A 23,118-nucleotide genomic window follows, 5' to 3' on the forward strand; every position below is an offset into this window, starting at 1 on the left:
TAATGCAGGTGCAATTCAATGTACCTGACTTTAGCCAAATGACCCCTTCGCGGAATCGAGGTGGTGACCCTACCTGGACTACCTGGATAGTGAAGGATTTAGGTGACGCATGCACAGGTGCAGGTATTCCATATCCTGGAACAACACTTGACCTGTGTTCGTAATTCATGTTTGAATCATAATGCGTCATAACAAATTTCGAATCTCTGTAATAAAAAAACGGTGAAAAACACATTCTTGAAACTTCACTTATCGCTTTGAGCAGGCCTTGTGAAGGTACAGTATTTTTTTCAGATTTTTCAATCATGTCCTACATCGTGAAAATGACTCTAAAATAACGCCGCGACGCCGCCGCGGGGTAGCGGTGGACGGCAACCGGCCGCCCGCCATTACGTAGAGACTCGACGCGCCGCAATTTCATGCGCATCGACACCTTTAATGATTTTTTACTCGAAAACGAAGAAAAACACCCCTCTGGAATTAATTCACAGGTTGTAGTACAGTTCAAGGAACATGTCAGAATTTTAAAAAAATTTTTTGATCGTGTCGGTCACTGTTTTAAAAATCTTTGAAAAATTAATTGTTCAATAAACAATTGATAACAACTTTTTTTTACCATTTCGTATTTTTTTTTAAATTCTATGGAGCTTTCCGCGTAATTTGAAAAAAAAAAAAAAATTGTATCTAATTTGTTGCCGAAGTTATGAATTTTTGAAAAAAATGGGAGTCTAATTTGTTATTGTTAATAAAAAATCGAATTTTGCATTATGAGATTCGCGCTTTGGCACAAAAATCTAACTCCCCTTACACAATCCACATGCCAAATTAAAAAAATATCTGAGAGATGACTGATCCGGTTGACGCGGAATAGCCCATATATATATATATATATTTCTAGACAAAATTTATTGATTCAGGGCTGAATTTTTAAGTAAAAGGCTAATATTTGGATCTTGTGGAATAAATCAGAAATGATCTATATTTTCAAATTAGAAATTGTAGAAGAAACGTCAAGGTTCGGTAAATTAATTCGAAGGATAACGAAGTTAGCATCGATTATTTTGAAACCGGAAATGGGGAAATCTTGTTGGAACGTTATTTTAATAAAAATACTGTATTGTGCAAATTGAAATCAAATCGGTTTGATGGTTGGTGTATAAGAATCTCATCTACTAACATACCGGCCCATGTAATTGTAAATTATAAAGAAATGCCTAAAATGCATTTCAACGGCTTAAAGTTGGATTTCAAATTTCAACAAGTTATCTTGAAGAATATAGAAGTTTCAAATTTTCCCAAAGTTCGAACTTTCGCCATTTTGAAACCAAAAGTGGGAATGGTTTGTAGAGTCTATTGAAACTTTGCGGTTGTCATGATAAGAAGAATACATTGCCCAAATTACGAAACAATTTGAAATTCAAGGCTATTGATGATCTGTAACCTGCAACTATTCAATTGACAAAACAATTCAACCTTGGAAAAGTTGGTGATGACATTTGCTCGAGAGAGTCGCGTTGGGTCGATTCGAATGTTGAAACGATTGCCAAGCGTTTGTTGTTAAATTCAATAAGCCATCGAATATGTCAAAGACTAAAACTATATGAGACCTGTCAAGTCGACCCTCATCAAAATCTCGAATTTCCTTTTCCTTTGCCTGTATCGATCCTGACATTTGTATTTGATTGAAATCTGTGTTGCGAATTCAGCATCGAATAATAAAAATTTCAATATTATCATTAAAATGAGCATCATTTTTATTTAGGTACTAACCGTAAATGTAAACTGTGGATTTCGAAATATATGGATTTTGATCATTATTTTTCGTCCTTTTTTTTTCATGGATTCATTTGACAATATTACGATTACGATTGAAGGTACAAGAATCCAGCTGCCAGCAAAATATCCTCTTTGAAATCCCCGGACACATATTTTTATTCATTTATCCAAACCGATGCGATTTTTGTTAGTATCCGGCATCATTTGTTGCTTTCAAATTTCGCTTTCTTGCCCCGTTTGAATCACTATAATCAGGTATAAGACATACGACCCAATTCTTCTTACCCTCTCTGGAAAAGCTGAGTCACTTGTGCTATTTGTTACATTGGAATACAGAATTTTTCGAGTTTTTATGAAGGATCCGCTTACAGAAGGTTTTATAGATCGATAACGTCTGTTAGTATAAAATTTAAAAAGTATTTCTTGTGAAAACACAGCAAATTGTTTAAGAAAAGTTTCATTCTATCGTTCTTTATAAAGCCAGAGCAAACTCCTCGAAAAACGAAAATCAATGAATTTATAGATAACGTACCTTTGGAGATAAAATATTTCTTATTACGAACGGTTAAATTTTCATTATAAACGAAAACCGCTAAGGAAAATGTAAACAATGAAATAATTAAAACCCGAAGCATAAAAAATAAAAAAAATTCTCACCAAATTGCGTATACATTGAGAAAAAGAATCTATTCGAATTGCGTTTATTACGAAAATTACTCGTTTGAAACAAATATTCATATGTTTGAAATAAAGTTCAATAAAAAAGAAATAAAACCTCTACTCATTCGAAATAAATAATTCAATTCTAGGTTCACATTCAAATGAAATCCATATATTTCAATTAAATTGAAACAATCCATTTTTTCTTTTTTCTTTTTCGGTGGCTGTTGAAAAACAAATGACGTATTCAAATTCATCGTTATGCAAAATAATTCTGTATTTCTTCGTTTTCTCAAAGGGATTCTACTTTCCAAGAATCTGAATAACTTTCAGCATACGAATGAGTCCCTGCGTATCTCGTGAATTTTGCAGAGTTAGGGAATGAAACGACTGACAACAGCAACTGGTAATTTGGCTTTTGGAGGTACCAGGTGGGGTCTGCCTGGTTAAGCGGTGGAAAATTATAAACGGCTGCGTACCTACGGTCAAAGCTCACAGCCTTGGGGAAAAACTGGGCTGTATATTTTGAGCCGTTACGTTACGAGGTTGAACTCGGGTCCCACCATGCAAATGATCACAAATATCACCATTGTCAACAGACGAAACGCGATATTGCTGCACAGTATGAAATTCCCTGAAGTTCAACTCTTTTTTCCATCTCGAATAAACTCATCTTGTATTTGAAGCAATTTTTATTCTTTATTTTTCACTCTACATAAGCGAAAAAAAGTTCTCTCGCGGACGTACGATGCTTCATTTCGACCGATTGAATACGAATTTCACGTTACACGGCCACGAAATTATTCCCGAAACGGATATGTTTTTTTGCGAATTGATGGATTTTCCGTTAAGCGGATATTTGTTTTAATATTCTACCTGAAGGCCTTCGGTTCATGGAAATTTCATGGTTGGTGATAAAATAAATTAGGTAGACGTATCCGACACGGTTTGTCACGTAGTAACACAGATGGGACCACCTTTCGTGAAATATATTCCGTCGAACCACAACCCACATGAACATATGTAAATGATACAGTATTATGCAGCACGTATGACAACCTTACAATTAGATAAACAATCAAGTAAACAAAGAAGACCTGGACTATTTCAAACTCGTAGGTGATGCTACATAACCCAATTCTTGCCCCCGATAGTAAATTTAGGTACGCCGGGATCCTAGACTAATTTTCATTAACGAGAAGACGAAGCAAACCGTTGAGATTTCGGAGTCTGAATTAAATCAACTAACTATAGACGACAAATAAGCCTGGCACGCGAAAAATTTCAGTCCATTCGATAGATCGACTTTTCACTTTTAACTTCGTTGACCCGACTTTCAAAGTGCGCGTTTCTCGGTGTGTTACTTTACAATTTTACTCGCCGGCTATCTCGGTGGAAACGAAAACTCACCACTGACTCCCGGAGTTTCTGTTCGCTAAAACTTTACGAAAACTATTCGACATACCTATTCCGCTTTGAATCGATTCAGGCAATCGTCTCTGTAACAATATACGAGTTTTGGTCTTGGGAGATGGGACACATCGCTAAAGTTTCCGCAAGCACAGTATTATACAGGTTTTGCAACGGTGTACACACAAGTGCAGCTTTCGATGTCGGAACATCTTATGAACGTTGTAATTATTTTCAAGCTCGTCCGTATCGCACAGCATGAGAGTAAACGAAAAGTTTATTGAAGTATTTTTCTTATCGACAAATTTTTAAGAAGTGAATAAAATTAAGAGAATATCTATTCGTGACGCAAAGCGGTGGTGAATTCTTCTTTTTTTTTTTTGCAATGCGCTGCTGAAGCAATTCCATGGTGGGGTAAAATTTAAATTCAAAAATGACACACAATGCTGCGATGTATACTTTTACTTTCGTTCCTAAGCAAATTAAACAACAATATCAAACAACTTCAATGCAGAGTTGACTCGGAACACACTTCGCTTAACACTCGACAATGGTTTTGAAGCAAAAATTTTAACGCGGCATAATTTTTCATTTATAAGTAATTTATGTTCCGGAGTTGACTCAGACTTGAAATTTGTTGTTGGTATTATAATCAGAATTTCGTTCGCTGAGTGGATAAAGTGGCTAAGTTGGTTTATTTATTTTTACAATCTGGTTTTTATTTGTCTTTATTTTTCCTCATGCACTGGTGAACGGCATTTTTTCAGCCGTGAATCAAGCCATTTAATAACGAATGATCAATCTTCATTACAACATGACGTATAATCAAATTCTATACAAATTATGACTACAACAATAAGTCAACGTCGGTGATACCAAAGAATGTCAACGAGTTGGTGGGTTGAAAATTTGTCAGACTTGAACTTTCGGAAAGAGCTGAGTTTTCGAAGCATCCATCTTCATCATGCTATGTATAATATTTACGGTTGTATAACACGCTTTTATACATATTATTCACTATACTAGATGAAATTGGCCATAAACGTTGATGATGAAGTAGGATTCAATCTCTTCGTATATATTATGGAGGATACCTAGAGGTAAGGAGGACTGTCTCCGTGTATGACAGTGTCCATGAAATCGAGTAGAATTAAGATGACGTTGCTGGAGCAAAAGTTTCACAAAGCGTCAATCTGATCGAACTCTGATTCACATTTAAAAAAAAGTGCCAATCAGATTGAAGCCTTATTGCTTATTAGCGCCATTCTGGTGACTTGACGAACCACTATTTGTCGCTTTTTGGTGGACACTCAACCCATATGAGATACTTCTGTATACATATCACGTGTCCAATAGTATGAGGACGTATCTACCAAAAAGAGCGTGTAATGTTTTTTTTCGTCGCATTTTCTCCAAAAGCACTCAAAACGCGTATCCATACTAAAATACACCGAAAAAACAAGTAAAGGTATAATGCCTTATGTTTGGTAGTTACGCTCTTTCAGCACGAAAAGATATTTTTACCTATCACATTCATAATAAATTATATAAGATCGATGGAGTAATTTTTCTATTTTTCTTTTCTTCTACCAACGACGCGGAAAACCTTCGAAACATGAAGATTTATCGATTTCGGTAAGTATTTTAAAAATTTTATATTTTCTTAAGAAATTATATCGAACTTAACGGTATAACAGTCGTATTCATCACCTTCTTTTTCGTAAACGTTTTAAAAACCTTTAAAACGTAAAGATTCGTCGATTTCGGTAAGAAGGTTTGAAATTTTGTGTTCCTTCAAAAAATAATTAGCGAACGTGATCATTTTTCATAAAGTTCCCGATGAAAGAGCATAACTGACAGTACTTACGACCTTTTACCGTCAATTGATCCATTGTTCAATTTCAAACTGGGGAAAAAAGCACACATGGCACTTATTCTGGCCTGAAAGTATTAATTCCGCACAACTCAACCTGACCTGCGTCACAATTATGTTCAAGTCGAAGAAATTCCGCATGTATGTTTAGTTATCGTACCTGTGCAGCAACCATCCCGTCCTTAAGTCTTCGAAGATCAGTGTGGCTCCAGGCACTCCGTGCCCAGGGGTGTGCGTCTCGTAAATCTTCGAACTTGAAGTCCCTGAGTTGATTTTTCAAGAACTTCCGAATGTTCCAGGGGAGATCGTTGTGCCTGGAAAAAGAAGGACGTGACTGTTAATATACTCGTTCCTTGCCCAACCAGAGCACAGAATATCAGAGAACCCTGAAACGCTGTTCATTTGTACTCTGACAATTGTAGCGAACTTATGGACCAGTGCAATACGCTTCGGAGTCGCGAGTGCATAACCATTGTAATTTTCTCGGTTAGAACGGCACAAGCACTCAGGATAAAATGCAGGAAGAGCGCAGAAAAGTGTGTCTTGGATATCGTGAATGAACTGGAAACAAAAAACGACTGATCTCTCAAGTAAGTAGCCAGAGATAAGTAGTTTTTGCCTTTTACCTTTCGTGAGAAGAGCTCGTTGCTCTCAAGGAGAGTCGAGACTTGGTAAGATTCGCAAATGAAGTCCTATGTTCCGTATTTTCACTTCAATCAATGCGAAGGGAGTTTGAAAAGTGTCAGCCAATTTTTAAATTCAAATACCTCGCTCGTTCTAACGAGCTCTAGTTTTATTTTAGGATACACAATTTTTTCGATTTCATACAATTATCATGAAAGATCGAAGGCACGTTATTTGTTCGTAATGTTTCATGGGATGAATTCCCGGATTAAATCCCCATTTTTGTTTCACATCGTTAGACATGGAAATGAGTTTAATGACGATTATGCCTTAGATGCCAACGGTTCTCTGAATTCAAGGGTTCTGGAATGATAAAAATCTGAACACGACCGAAACAGAAGTATCGGCATTCAGGTTCCGAAACTCCGCATTGCTCGATAGAATCCTGAAATTCTTGGGATTAGTCAGCCATTGCAGTCGATCCGCTTCCTGTTTCCCTCGAATACTTGTAGGGTACTGCATTCAGAGTGCACGGGAAATTCATTACACTAGCTAATGCCAAGTTTTGAGGATAATCCAATTCGTGCGAACGGTTCTAGGATGTCTAATTCGGAGGTTTCTGGGCAAAACAACGTCCCGAACTCCTCGTGGCACTCCTTCATTTAATAAATCTTGACTCGAAGCTCCTTATTGGATTCCATTATCTCACATAATTCCGTCGTACCGAAGGAATTTCAGTCATCCCAACAACGTACCTATACAGCAATTATTTTCACGCCGAGGTGAGTCTGCATATTCTATTGCCGAATAAGTTACAGCCTACTATGACATTCGGGCACGTAATCAATATTCAAATATTCGCGAGTGTGACAAAAGGATAACGGTAATGATCAGAACCTAACCTCAAATACATCATTTTCGGCATAAATTCCCTCAGACCAGTTACTACGATCGTTAAAAAGTTCCTTACAACCACTCCCACAAAAGTGAGTGATGTACTAAAATAAAACTACCCTGGTTACGTTAATCATCCTTTCAGCCTAACAATCATATGGGTTTTCATAGCTACTTTCACAATGATTTACAATCTGTTCTTTATAGAAAGTTAGTAGAACTATACAGAAAATATTCTTAGTAAATAGTTAACATTCGACCCGATGATAAGCGTTATCAAAACAGTCTCTCGATACATATTCTACGTTCCGATAATTAAAAAGCTGTTAATATTCCAGCGGCGAGTGTATCGTGAAGCGGAGTGAATAGTGCCGCACCCAAAACCGAAAGGTTGAGACTTCAGAGAAAGGAAAAAATTGAATCCCGTAGCATACCGCCATTCGTGCCTAATCAGCCCACAGCGCGGCTATCTCTGTAATGGAGTAACGCTGTTCACCCTACTCTATCCCGTAACGTTTTTTGTTGTCCTATAATTTTGCAAAGTCACCAAAGCTGCCGCGTCATCTCTCGGAGCTTTAGAAGCGTCCGCAGCTTCCTACGTGTGGTAGGTATTTATGGGCTTTCAAATATGCGCGTGGTTTCCATGGTCGTCCAAACTTCTGCCTGCCAAGCTAATTTTAATGGGATGTCAAGCGTATGTAACAACTGAACAACGCGTTACGGTTTTCCCAGGAAACGGGTCAGCGATTTTCATATACCAAACAAGATTCCAGGCGTGGCCCTTGCGGGGACGTTCTAATTCTTTTGTTGAAAAAAAAAAAAAAAAAAAATGATTGTCATTAACAAACTTTGTTCCGAAGAATCAGTCATAGAAATTGAAGATTATTTTTTGTATCAATGATCGGTAGGGCGAAAGGTTTAATATCTTACAAATCATCACCTGTGATTTTGTGAAATATTATATGAGAACGGTAGACTTAATTTTTTAATGTCAAATACAGCGTATGTAAATAAGATGGCTGCACTTCAAGCTTACGTGGTCGTATATGCACTGTTTTTTGAGTTAAATCAAAGAGTGAAAAATTAAAAACGCTTGCGTTGCTGTCAGTGGTGTGAAGACTAAACGGATCGAACTGTTTACACGCAACGGTGAAAGCAAAAAACTTCTGTCTCGTAAAGCTTGGTGCAAAAGATTTGTAAACCCTAACTATAAAAACCAAAAATTTCCATCAAATTTCTCAACATATGAATATAATTTATTCTAATTGTTGTCTCATAATATCATCAATTTCCTTCTCGCATATTGATATTGGTAAGTTTATATCGAATCCAATGTGATACGAAAAAAATGATTTAATGATAATATATTTACAAGTTATTTGTAAATTAAAAGTGACTTAAAACGCCGGAATGAAGAAGAGAAGTATTCGCTTTATTTCGTGAAAATATACGATATGCACTACACAGCTGTTATGAAATAAATCAAACCCTCCAGTTTACTCTTTCACAGTGATCCTAACGTTCCATCTACTCCGTAATATCTTGAAATATGATTAATCTGGTATGGAGAGTGAAAACCAATGTTCGTAGCAATATTTCTGACCACAAAACAAAGAAATAAAAATCCGGTAGGCCGTAGATAATTCATACTAATTATTGAACGAAACCTCATCCGTCAGTTTCAACCACACCAGATTCGACGAATTATCTCGCTATTCATCTGGATCACCGTGCACGGCAAATCTGTTCTGTACGGTACGATCAAATATAATGGTACGTATAGGATAAGGTGTAAATTTCGCTGGCGGCATAGGGATTTAGAGTATATTGATCTAATTGTAACAATAATACACAGGGAGAGTCAAACTCGTACGCCCTAATGCGTCGTAATTATTGTCGGTCCCTCCTCTAATTCCATGGTTGTAAAGGTGATAGGCTGTAACGTAACATTTGCATCTTGGGACGGACACGGTTTCGAACGTATTATATTTCATTCATATGCATATCGTGCCAGGCACCTTATCGCCAGTTACCAATTAAACCTTACAACTATAGGTACAGGAATACAGTTGGCGTATACATATCTACATCTCGTATTCAGTGCCCTTGGATTCGGCAAATTGCCTCGAGGAAGCCGCGCAGTTAACTGGAGAACCTTCTTACGGGTGGAGTGCCTTTGGAAAGCTCCTCCGTGCAAAGTCATTCCGTTTCCTATGTAACATCTGTTTCACGGTAAAAAGTGAACCCGCCAACGTTTTCTTCTTTTCATTCCAGTTTTGCTGATGAAATCTTTCCTCTTTCTTCGTTTTTCCCCCCCTAAATTCTTCATGACATCAGGTATACGGATTGTTCCATGGTAGCTCTGCGGCGGCTTACGTGGAGCTTTAATGTTGTTATCTGAAAATTTCGTTTACGGTACAAGACGGCTGCCTTGAAAATACCGAATTCCTTTGTACATGGAGAATTTAAATTTTCCTCCTGCAAAGTGCCTCGTCTCTGCGAGATATTTCATGAATTTTAGACTACAGTATCGGGCTTTCAATCAGGTTCTTCAATTTCTAGTCACTATTTCTGTACTCTTGGAACCGTATGCAAGCTTATTTCATCAGTGTTCAAACGGCCATTTAGCATTTTAAGTGGACCTGTACCTGTAACTTGAAGCTCTGTACCTGCAATTAGCTACTTTATGGTTCTAAATTGTAACCTGAGACACTTGAGTGACAATTGTCCTCTTATCAGAATACATGACTTACATAAAGCGTTAACAGACCGAGGACTAAGATTGAGATGCGCGTACCATACGGATCTCGGAAAACGTTTAAGTGACTACGTGATGTAAATTTGACACATAACGTCGAGGAGTTACTGACAGATTGATCTGAAACTTTGCATCACTGATTAACCTGGAATCGTTTTATTGAATGCTTAGCGGTTATGAGTTCTCTACATTGAAGTCCCATGGTTCATATTGATCAAAATGAGGCATTCATTGTCACGGCGATACTCACGTGACAAAGATTTTGCTGATTCTTGTCATAATAGCCAGGCATATTTTCTACCGGCATCTAATATAACCTTTCCGAATCAACCTGTTGACATCACATGTCAATTGTCAAGGAATTTTCAAGCTGATGGTAAGAATTGAAGTACAACAGTCACAGTCATCTCGAGTTCTTTGCGGCTACAGTATCGTGCATTTGGCTCATTTTCCAACAGCCACATCCGCGCACTTGCCTCGTGGTGTTTCGTGTGCGACGGACAGATAGCAACTTCTACGAGGTTGACCAACTCCGGTTGGTATGGCCTTCTTCCTCCAGATACTACAATCCGAAGTTTCTCGAGGGGTTTTCAGAACGTTGTGCAACTAAATTGTATAAATAGTTCCTAGTATCTGTCACAAGCAGATATAACGCTCGGACTTGTTTGTGTTCTTGTTTACCAGACAGGAATGATGAGAGTATAAATTACGCAGTTCTGGTCTATAATTTGAATCATGTTCCGAGTTGTGTTTAATTGTCAGTTGAAATGGAAGGATTGTCAAAACTTTTACTTATACATATTCTGTCAGGCACATTAATTCTCCAAGATTTGCCAGAGCTAAGTTACATTATCGTAGTAGTGGTCCTTCGTTTTCTCTATAAAGGGAATGGAAAATGTGAAAAGAAATGGACAACGAAATTTAAAAGGTTTGGAATAGCAGGTCCAACTACAAGCTAGCAACTATTGTGCAGTGTAGAAGAAGTTGATTTTTTTTTTTTTTTTTGAGATAAATCTAAGATCTGAATTTCAGATTTCATCAATTCATCGTCTCAAAAGTGGACCAATTTCTCAATCGCTATATGCGGTGGTAAAATTTATGGTGGATCAAGTTCAATTTAATCATAGTCGGAGCTTGGAACGCAGCACTTTCGCGTCTTAATTACCAGATACTGCTTTTCAGGGTGCAACAGCTGCGCAGGCTATAACTAGCGTGATAAGCACTCATAGGCTTTCAGACACCGTCGATGAATTAATGTAATAACGTAATTTTCATTGTTTCTGAATTCGTTTCGCAGACATTTCCGTGCGATATTAATCATGCCTAATATTCACTTATTCATGTTTCAAATTTGCCGACGAACTTCGACCAACGAATGTAACAAATGTACGAGCCAAGTGTTAAAGTGTTCGGTGAATGTAAGTTGAAGGGCCGGACTTGATGCGAGTAATTCGGTCACTTAGTGGATTTAACGGACCATTATTTATGATTATTTCGCCATAAAAAGAACGTGTGTATATTTCGATTGACAATTACAAAAACACGTACAGTCCTTTTTATTAAACCAGTAAGAAAGAAGGATTTTTGATCCGAACACTTTAGCTCAGGACAGTGCGATCCGTTGATTGGAAAAGTATCCCATAGGGGTTATTTGTTGACCCTATGTGCCAAGTGTTTAGACGCCACGTGTGTTTATCCAACCTAACAGTCGAGCTATGTATGTATACATAGTTGTATCACCTTTAGTCAACAACTCAGACCTTCCAACTCCCTTTCGACTCCCACACATCAAAACCCTGTTTCTGACCGAGATAAAATTTTACGGAGCTCTTTCCTCCTACGCATTCCTTCTTTTTGTATCGTTGTTTTTTTTCTCTGCCTCGGGTTTTCGTTTTTTTTCTAGCGCCCTTGGATTAACCATTGCAAACTTATTGATCTTGAAGCAAAGTACAATCGTAACAAATTCATCTCACGTATCTTTAATTCAAATCAATCAAGCTCACGGTGCTCAAGTATTGGATTTTAACAACTATTCAAATGAATGGTCTGCGGGATATACGATTAATGTAAAGAAGTTTCATGGGGAAAAAGTTGCTTTCAGAGAAACTGACTAAGTTTTTGCTGACAGAAAGGATCTGACTTGAAATTGAATTCTCATAAGAGATCAGAATTCTGTAGTCAGCTGAAATTTTTACAAAACATTTCGTGAATTCAATAAAAGCATAGAGATGAAGGATTTCCTACAATTTTATAGAAGCTCATCCAGTATTCTGTATTGGACCGCACAAATTTTTTTATCGAAACAAAACTATGAAGCGAATAAATAAATGCAGTGAAGATCTCGTACCAAAACCAACAGAGTTTAACCGTTTCTATTTTTACAATGAGGTACAGCAACTGTTACAAATGTTATAAATCGTAGTTTTTAGGTATTCAACGGCGCATTGATATTTCCATTTTTCTCGCATAATTTCTGTGTTATACAAAATGCGTCCACAAGACGATTTTATTCGAGAAAATATAAAGAATTTCCTTGAATGTATGACTAGTGCCTTCCAAATTATTTAACAAAATTATTGGGTTCTTACAAAGAGAAATATAGTTCATGAAATAATAACAACAAAATTTTTTTCACATAATCTTTTTTTTTCCATCAACAGCGGTAACAAAACTTTTTTCTGAATGTATAATAATAACAATAATAACAAGAACAACAACAACAACAACAACAATCGTTACCATTTACCGCCATATCCGATAGAGTATGTCTACAGAACTTTGCAGGAGACTTGTGATTAATCATCATCGTTATGCGGCCATCATAGTGACCATCATTATAAATTATGATACTTTTTTTCTCATATTTTTAGGAAAATATTCCAATCCAGGAATATGGGAATCTGATATCATCAACAGGCGGATATTTCGTATTAAAATATATGCAAAAGTATTGATTCTTGACTCAGCAGCCTCCTCGAAACTTCGAATCGTCCTTCCATAAACGTTCTCAAAGCATTTTGATGCGCTAGAGCACCGATAGGCGGTGGTATCCACCTGCTCTCATCTCTCCTGAGTGGTCAAGTAACACTTCAGTCGGTACATAAAACTGGTTATCTGCCCTGTATTCACAACTACGAAGACTTTACCGAGGATCACGAACACTTGAGCCAAATATGAAATCGAGTACGGTTCGAAGAGCGTTGTAGAGACCAGATAGGGTAAGGGAAACGATGAAAGGTACACTCGTTTCAAAGCAGATTCGTGCTCTTTGATACGATACGCATCTTCACAGCGACAAGTATCGAAATTGAGTGGTTGAATTAAGTAAGTTCAGATTTGGTTTGAGTTTCATTATACGTTCAATATCGCTGAGAGTTACATGGACGTGGAAACGAGTGACGCCATGAGATGTCAGGGAATTGCTGCAAACACGTCAAGAGACCAAGAAGATGTTATTTTAGAAGAGAACTTGGCCGCTCGTGGATGTCTCGGAAATTTATCTTGCCATCAGATACTCTTGATACACATATATTAGCACTGTGAGGAAAGGCTACGCAGGACAAACTCATTTCAACAACAGGATTTCCACAGAACTCTTGGACGGAAATAAAGAGACCCATGTCGTAAAGTTTTACGGAATCGATGTTCGGTAGTAAGAAAGAAAAATTGAAAACTGTTTGCGACATCTTTTGAAAGAGGTTATGTTTCTTGAGAATATTATTCAAACATGCTGGTACTTATTTCTTTCAACTACCTCATATTGTTCAAATATCTCACACCCAACGTAACCCAAGGCAAACCTAACAGTACGAGATAAAATACTTGACCTATGGAGTACGAAATTTTCACGACCTATTGACAATACTCAAAATAAAAATGACAAATTATTTTTACACGGATAACTCTGCCCAATGTTGATTTTATCATTTTTAAGGAATTACATTTATTTATATTTTATATACGCACTACAATCAGACCACGTTGGGGGCGCTATCATTTCTGATTGTCAAATCGTTTTCATTGATTCACGAACATTTCCCACCTTTGATCAAATTCTCACGGCGGAGTATTTGTTCCATGATTTTCATCGAGTTTCTAAACTTTTTTCCCTCGTATCATAACATCTCGTATGGCTTAAAGTTTCTTCACAGATTTTAATTGTAGTTGTAAATGCTTCCAGCTCAAACATAGTAAGTGAGTATGGTACGATTTATAAATAAAGTACGTTTTGACGTAACTTTTTATTTTTTCAGTTCCGATTTTATACGATAGCCTTCGACCGATAATAAAATATTCCACAATTTTATATATTTTACAATTCATATTCCATAATCTTATTGCACGATCGTCTTACATTGAGCATTTTTCAAATTAATGTATGCATAGTTGGAGCGCTTTCTTCGAAAACAGCGATGATGGAAGGTCGAGGTATCATGTGTCGTGACAATCGTTCTAAATATACGAAACTAAAAGCGATTCTTATTATTTTTTTGTGTCTTGTATAGACTGGATCAACATGAAACGAAAAATGATTAAAACCGAGCAAGAAACTTTTCTTCTTAATAAACTACAACAAGAACATCAGCCTTTATTCGCTGTGCTCGACCCTCCAATGCAAAGCGGATATCGCATACGGCTAATGAGAATTACAGATGTACTAATTGTCACTTTGATCTCTGCGATCGTTACAAAAGTGCTGTTTCGTAGCAAGTTCGACACGCATACCTTTATTCTCCGCATCGATGTATAATTGTTTTTCTGCCCACTTCTGATTGCGTGGTCCTGCAACCCGTAGACTTACATTAATCGATCAAGTCATCATCCGTCGAGCTTAAGACACCTATCCGCTAAGCCCTATATTCACTCACTTTGGACAAAGCCGCGACAAATCATAGTTTTAACAGAGTAACAATAATTTGTCACATGTTGTGGAAAATGGCGTCATAGGGTCTTTTGATCAAGCACTGCCAATTCTGGATGACACATAGTAATCGTGAGTAATTGAGACACGAACCTTGAACAAAGTCGAAAAAAACATGAAAAAAGTTAAGATCACTCTTCGCACACAAGTTTTTATTAAAAACAGTTGACAGGCGCTTTCGCAGCATTACTACATGGAACAATGAATCTATTAGAGATCCGCACAGGATCCACAGCACCATAAAACATCCATATCCATGGTAGATCTTTAATAAACATCTACAGAAATCCACAATATCTATGGTCAGATTAAAGCCGGTTACGGATATCCATTGGATGTCTATGAACATCACAATGCATGTAAGCGATGTTCGCTCTCCTCTCTCGCCACAAAAGAGATTCAAATTACACAAACCTTCAGCAATTCAGCCCTTTCGTTTACTCCGAATATCGCCCAGTCTCGACATATTTTGTCTAGGGCAGAACAAAAAGTGCACATGATAGTTTCTAATATTTTTCATGATACGTCCATTAGAGGTAAGTATTCCGTGTGGGTAAGATCAAGGTGCATATGAACGATGGATAGATTGGAGATCCGAAATTCTTCTCCACATAATCCATTAGATATCTATTAGAGATCTGTATTGATATTTAGTAGAGTTCTACGAGATGTATAGCAAGACATTTGGATCTCTGTCAGAGCTCTATTGCACTTCATTTCGATTGAAATGGATGTCAAATAAAGGTATTGTATATCCCATGATGGATGTCAATCAGAATTTGTCAAAGAACTTTCTGTCAACTGTTTTTAACAAAGTTGTTAAAAGTTCTAACGCTCTTTGCCACATATCTATAAACATATATTTGTCATGAATACCGTACACTTATACTCAAGGGGTTAATCAATTTTGTAATCTGATCCACATACGTAATGTAATTTTGTGTAATCTCGGAAATCTCTCATAACCCCTAGTAATCGTTTGTAATTTTTGCATTCACTTTGTAAGCCTCATGTTTTCTTCATAATCCATGAAATTTTTGTAATCACTGTACAATCCGTGTAATCCTCGAGTAATCTTTGCAGTATTTTGGCAATCGTTGTAATTATTGTTGTATCCGGAATCATTGTACTCCTTGTAATGTGTAATCTTCGTGTAATTTTTGCAGTCTTCTGGTAATCCTTGTAATTTTTTCTGTCTCCGGAACCTTCGTAATCCTTGTAATATGTGTAATCTTTGTGTAACCGTTTCAATCTTTTGATTATCCTTGTAATTATTGCTGTACATGAAATTATTGTAATACTTGTAAACTATGTAATCCTTGCGTAATCTTCAGGGTCTTTTGGCAATGTTGTGATGTTTGCAATCCCGTATAATCCATGTAATCGTAGTTGGCGTACGCCACTTTTACACAGTATTCAACCCCTTGCTTATGCAAAACATATTTAAAAAAACATGTTTCTACACGATCACTTGTAACGAGCGATCGCCAGTTATCACAGCACATTCTCTGCGAAGTGTTCTTCCATGCGGCAATAAAAAGCAAAAATACTGAAAAACATTTCCGCGGCCACCGGAGTTTCACGACCCAGATCCATCAATTATACATATAGATATTATAACTTGGCAATTATTTTTTCACCGTAATTTGTTCTCCGAATGCAAAACAGCACCTACTCGACCTTTGATTAGGGGGAGGGGTGGAAGTACGATTAGTAAACAAAGGTCAGAGGTCGCCGTGGGATCTCGTTTTACGCGCTGCTGACCGTTTCCCGGATTTTTCCCGCTTAATTTTGCAACACTTGCCTTGTTTTGACCCTCTGGTTGATCCCGGCCGTGCCGGTCACCACCCGTAATTAAATATATTTATGAAAAAAAAAATGTGCGAAACGCTTTCATTCCCCACACTTTCGGTTGTTCTAACCGTGTGATGTACTGCTGGAACGTGAAAGGAAATCTTTTCCACGCATCTACGGCCAACAGTCGTACTCAATTTGCTGTACATGCAAATGGTTTTCTTTGACACAGCGAATAATTATTTTCGTCATATTTATTTGGTAGAAGAAAATTATTACGTGAAAAACTACCTTTTGCTTACCGTGAAAATCGAATGTTTCCTGACGTGCTCAGCTAATCAATTGTAATCATCGACTATAAAGTAATATCGAACCTTCCCTAGATTCACACACTTTTCAATGTCCATATTTCACAAAGTTCACTTCGTCTCCATCTCTCAGTAGATAAGCTTCTGTTTTATATTTTAACAAGCCAACTTTGAATTCGTTTTACGATGGAATTGAATTTTCTATAATCTAAGTATAACATAATTTTTCAAGATGAATTTCCGAAATTTATAATATACACTTTCACGCTCCTCTTTATTTTTCTGCAATGGTAATGATGCAGTTTATTTTTAACTTGGGAATCAGTCCTGCATGGAGAAAATCCAATATTTGGTAGTGTACAACTTCTTTTTGATGCAGAGGATTGAACTTTCAGTTGAATTATTTTAAAAGTATTTGAAACAAGTTTAGAGTGCATTACGTCACAAAATGTTACGAACACGAATTAAGGACTACCCTGCATACATTTAATGGGTATCCAAATATACATCGCACCTATATAATACATGTGAGTACACTAGGTAACAATATCAAAAACATAGCGCTAGTATTTTCCAAAAATATCTTACTTAAGCAAAACAGAGAATTCTTCGTAACAGTGATCGTATAATCGTAGAAATTTATGAAGAAGCTAAATATCTTACGTTGACATCCGTATGATCTTGAGATTTTTTCAAGGCTTGTGCTACGATCTTGATTAAAACAAGAAATCAATTTTCATTGTTCGTTAAATTTTCACCGCCGTTTTACAGAATGTTACCACGTATCACTTGGTCCTCAATCCTACTGATTCAAATTTGCCAAGGCAACAAGAGAAAATACGCAGATACAAATGTAGAGACGAGGTAATTCATGCAGATTTATACATACACAGGTATACCTATATATCCGCTTCAACGATCAGGGTTTCACAGCAGATCTCGTGCCGCCAAGATCGTAAACCGTAGCCAGTCGAGCGAAATCGAGAAAAATAACCGAATCACTTGACGCGATTCCGCGGTTATGAAAATAGTTGAACTATGCAACCAGCAGCGAGTTGGGATATTTATTGAAAATTTTCATATTATCTTTCGTTCTTGTTCCGACAGTGCAAAAAGTTGCGTGTGTTTTCTGAATCGGAAATTTAAGCTGTCGAAATATTGATTTCTATGTTATAAAAAAACTATCCGTCATGTTTCTCATTTCAATTTATACACACAACTTGAGTTTAGGTTAAATGCTGTCTTCAATGCTAGCAAATATCATTCCAAACTTTCCAAACATTCGGTAGCTTGCAATTTTAGAATTGCATGCATTGAAGGTGTCTGATGGTATTCCAGAGAGTGTCGATGTTGCTGTACTTCTTTTTCAATCTCATACCTTCAAAGTTTCCCATTTCGAAACCCCACTTGAAGTATTCATCGGGCGTTCGAATATCGAAAGAATAGTCAATCATCCACCATTGAATCTATCGAATCACCTCGACAATGAACGCCCTGGTGTTTTATTCATTTTTTACAGTTTATGGACCAGTGTTAATACTTATGATTATTCGAATCCCGGGGGATTTGTTAACAATGTTGCGATAACGAGGCGAAACGTTTGCAGATTTTGAGTACTCAGGTACAGCTCAGAAAGTTCAAATATCAGGATCTTGTTCCGTAACTTGAATGTTGACAATTCCGAAAGACAAATTCAAACGGAATTCCGTAACCAACGCACCCCAGAACTCAGCTGACAATGCGTCATCTTCCATCATTCAACGCTTCCTTGGAACTCTAAGAATCTCAGACGAAATTTCGTAATATTTGTTCATCTTATTTATCACCTTCTCTTCGGTTTCTCTGATACCTGCACCTGATGTATCAGTTTTGGTCCAAGTAAAGGCCTGCTACGATAACTTTTCCATTCGAATCGTCCTTTGGTCACCACGCCAATTTTAAGCCATTTTTAAGACAAAGGTTGTTTCAATTCTTGATGCAGTTTCGATTGAAGTTCGAACTCGTTTGGGCCTAAAGTCACTCGTGAGTTATGGATTAGTCCAATGATGAGAATAGTCGAGTTGTGGTTCTCATTCTTAGCTCGAATTCAACCTGGTTCAACGGTGGATATAATAAATTGACGCTCGTAAATCGCGAATGCTACTCTCAGGTCAAGCTGTCAGTTTTATAAGTCTGTTCGGTCAACCGTCATGGGTATAAAGTCACCATCGATCTGTTATTGATATCATTCAATGCTTAGCCCATCGCAAGTATGTTCCATTATGCATGAATATGCCAACTTTGCCATCACGTTTACGAGTACATATTGTCCTGATAAACAGCCATTTACGATCCGACGATTCATTCCGTAATGACAGTAGTTAGTCAGAGACTGATCATTAACGTTCTGTCGATTTGATATTTCTTCCAAAAATATTAGTTCGATTAATTAATCACTAGTCTAAGGTTCGAAACTAGAAACTAACATGTTCCTTTGATTTTGAACCATGGAAAAACTTACGGTGGTGAAAAATCGAAATAATATCCCAAAAATGTCTCTGTAGTCACAGTCCAGAATATAATTATGAAAATTATAATTCAACTCCAAATCAAGATGATGTTTAGTGAGTTTTCCGTGAAAAAATATATATTGAAAAATAAGTCACGACGGATGGTTGAGAAACGCTGCACACAAAACCTGAGTTATGGTTTCGCGAGGTTCCAGATTCCAGGATGTTGTATCCCTGACCAAAACCCGAAGATCTATGGGGAATGACAGCACGGAATATTACTACTGGATTGTTTTTCCACGCCTTAATGCGCGAGTATCGTATAGGAGTGGTTTCATATCGTCCGCTGAACCATGTCGAGCTCTCGCCTCACCCTAGCATGTGAGGTTTTCCCGTTTCCGTCCACAAATCGTTAGGGTGAACCGCGAGTTTGTATAAATCAGGATATAAAGTTACTCACGTGCAGCGCAGCGAGAAAGTGCTCGCAGTTTGTGAGGCAGAGGGTGGATGTAATGTAGTACAGTAGACGGGTGATAGCTGCGTGTAATTATGTCCGTGCGTCTTTTTACATAATAATTACATTACGTAGCCGTAGTTTCTACAATTAGAGTAATTATTTTACCCATACAAATGAAATTCCGAGTTTGAAAAGTTCCGAAAGAGTCAAATTTCGAATTTTCTGCTGGCGAAACTCAAGGTAATGAAATCAAACTTTAACGAAACATAAAAGTTTCGAATGGTTCGAAACCGAACGCTCAAAGTTTCGAAAGGACAAAATGCCCGAAGGGCGTAACTCTGACAAGTCAAAGTCCTGAAAGTGCGAGAATAAGAAAATTAGAAAATTTGAAACATCGAAATTCGGAATGATCGAAGATTTTCCTTTTTTCATTTTTCTTTTTTTTTTGTTTTGGATTTCCGATATTTTTGATTTTTTTAATTTTTTACACCGAATCGTTAAGTAAAATACGCTGTGTGAGTATATTTTAATTCACGGAATTTTACTCTATCGGAACTTTACTTTTCGGAACGTCGCGCTATTGTAACTTGAATTTTCGGAATCTTGCATTCTGGAACTTTGAACCGTCGGGTTTCCGACCGTTCGAAACTTTGTTGTTCCGTGAAAGTTTGATTCTTTTACTCGAAGTTGTGCCACCAAATAATTCGGAATTAGGCGCTTTCGGTACTTTTCAAATTCGCAACTTCAACCCCCGGTTGCACGTCTGTGCTGGAGTCTTTTAATTTATTAAATGTAATATACCATTTTTTTAAGTAATAGGCTCCAGATTGTGTCTACATCTAGTTATCCGTTACATGTATGGGACATTCATTGCCAAATAACGAATTTTGACCGCCACTTTTTTCGTTTTGCTTGAACTTTTATAGATCGAACGTTTTCAAGATTCTCTAAAAATTCTTGATTTTTTGTTCGGTTCGATCGTTTCAAGATTGGTCGCATGATGGAACTTTTTCTTGCTTTAACGATCACTTCAAAAAATTTCGGATTGGCACCGATCAATGTTGAACTTATCAAAATAATCATGAAAAAAATACGAATCTTGTGATTAAGCTCACTTCGGCCGCGATTTATTCAAGCATCTTGGAAATTTTTTTATGAATTAAAACTTATATCATCTTACATTTCTTCAAAGTTGTCAAAAAATTGAACGAACTAATTTCACGTTTGACATCATTGTAACAAACTTTTCACGTAGTGAAAAATGTTAAAATTATTTCTTCCACACCTTTAAAATGTTAACACTAATCTATCTCAGTTTATACTTCATGAAGCTGTTCTGACAAAATAGTTTAACCAAACTGTTTCATCACGAAGAAATTAATTTAAAAATGATCTGATCAAAGAATATAAGTATTAAAAATTCCTTGAGAACTTTAGGAAAGGCGCAACCTTAGCAAGGTTTGAATATCTATAGCCTAGAATTGATTCAACGAAATTAAATACATATTTATATGCATGAAATTTCATCATTTGAAATAGCATGGAATGCCCCATACGTATATAATTCTTTGTTTCACTTACATCTTTCATTTCCGACGGGGACAAGTATGACTATATATATATGGTTTTATCTTTCGAAGCATAAAACGGTGCGAAGAATATAATTATTGTACGGTGCGGAACAGTTTCATTTCCATTTTTATGTTCCTGGCTGTTTTATAGCGGCATCTCATACTTTCTATTTTCCCCTCCCGCAGTTCTGGCTGACTTATTGTCAAACGACAAAACCTGTCGCCCCCCCCCTGTCGCTCATCACCTGAACATCTGTCGATACATCGAGTTAAAACACTTCCCTTGTCCATTTGTTTGGTAACTTATACATTATATCAGTCTTTAAGTGGAACGAAACAACAATAGGAATAATCGAAGAGCTTTCATCCCCCGATAGCACTTTACGAGTATGGCCTCGATTTTTACCAACAATTTACTCATTGTCAGATTTCGTTCGACGAACAAAGCTCGGCCCACCCACTCACGTCTTCATGCCTGAGAAGGGACAAAATAGTAAGAGATTGCGCACGACAATAGCTCTTTGGTAATGGTGTATAACACCCAGTACCGACAATAGTGCCGCCCTGCGATACCAATCTCTACGTAATCATACCTGACCCGCTCTTCAGCCAGGGATGAACCCTTGCTCCACCCCATAATAGATGGCCGTATGTATACCTGTACTCACCCTATGATATGTGAGAGATGTACAGAGGAGATTTCCACGCTGATTAAGAACGTATTGACACGATCGATCAGGCGAGTAACGGAGAAACAAGGAAAAAAAAAAAACTGCACGGACGAATGAAACGAGGATCGAAACGGCTTGGACAAAGTTAATTGTGTCGAATTGGGTCAGGTATATTCGTCATGTGAGAGATTCTTCGTTAACGTATTCAAGGTTCGTACGTTTCGAGGAATCTAAAATTTTTCAATTCCCTGACTTTTCAAAGCGTTGCAGCTTGAGAATAGGATTTTTTCCAAGAACCTTTGAACCAAGAAATATGCCGCTGATTAATGATAATTTATTTACACATTTACGTATTACCTAGTAAATATTTTACTGTCTGACTATCAATTTACAAACATCCTGCGATTATCCGTACAAAAAAAAAAAAAAACCAAAAAAGGCTTGGTATTAAGTAATGCATGAAATGATGCGACGAAACAATATTTTTAGTGCAATTTTCTCTTCTTAAGATCGATGGTACTTTTGTATAAGAACGAGTTTACTTCTTCAATAAAATCAAAATTCCAGTCTTATTTTTGAAATTCGCTCAGTTTTCCCTGACGTTTCCCTGCTCAGAGAAATTCTCTAGATTTCCCCGGTTTTTTCAAGTTTTCCCTGTGCGTACGAACCTTGTTATTGCAACCATTTTTTCGGACTTTATAGAAATGTGATTTTGATAACTAATTATCTACAAATGGTGATGTTTTTCTTAACTTCTGTGACTTTGATGTCGTGCAGCATTGTTAACGTTTGGCTTTAGAATTAAGATCCTTCATACTTGTTTATAAATTTTTTGTGTATTCGTATAGTTTTTTCCTTATTTCCAACATGGTCTTTACGTCTGTGAGACTATAAACATTGATGTGGGAAATT

At 37.0% G+C, this 23,118-nt stretch overlaps 1 protein-coding gene across 3 annotated transcripts in view; it reads right to left on the reverse strand.

Moving 5' to 3' along the window:
• LOC124218055 (dipeptidase 1) overlaps nucleotides 1–23,118 on the reverse strand; it is a 142,040-nt gene that overhangs the window by 110,283 nt on the left and 8,639 nt on the right. For all 3 annotated transcript variants that reach the window (XM_046624428.2, XM_046624421.2, XM_046624437.2), the window contains one exon: nucleotides 5,880–6,033. In XM_046624428.2, coding sequence (XP_046480384.1) covers nucleotides 5,880–6,033 — 154 coding nt within the window. The remainder of the gene's footprint in view (nucleotides 1–5,879; nucleotides 6,034–23,118) is intronic.

Source organism: Neodiprion pinetum, chromosome 1, assembly GCF_021155775.2.
Source record: "Neodiprion pinetum isolate iyNeoPine1 chromosome 1, iyNeoPine1.2, whole genome shotgun sequence".
In the NCBI taxonomy this organism is placed as follows: domain Eukaryota; kingdom Metazoa; phylum Arthropoda; class Insecta; order Hymenoptera; family Diprionidae; genus Neodiprion; species Neodiprion pinetum.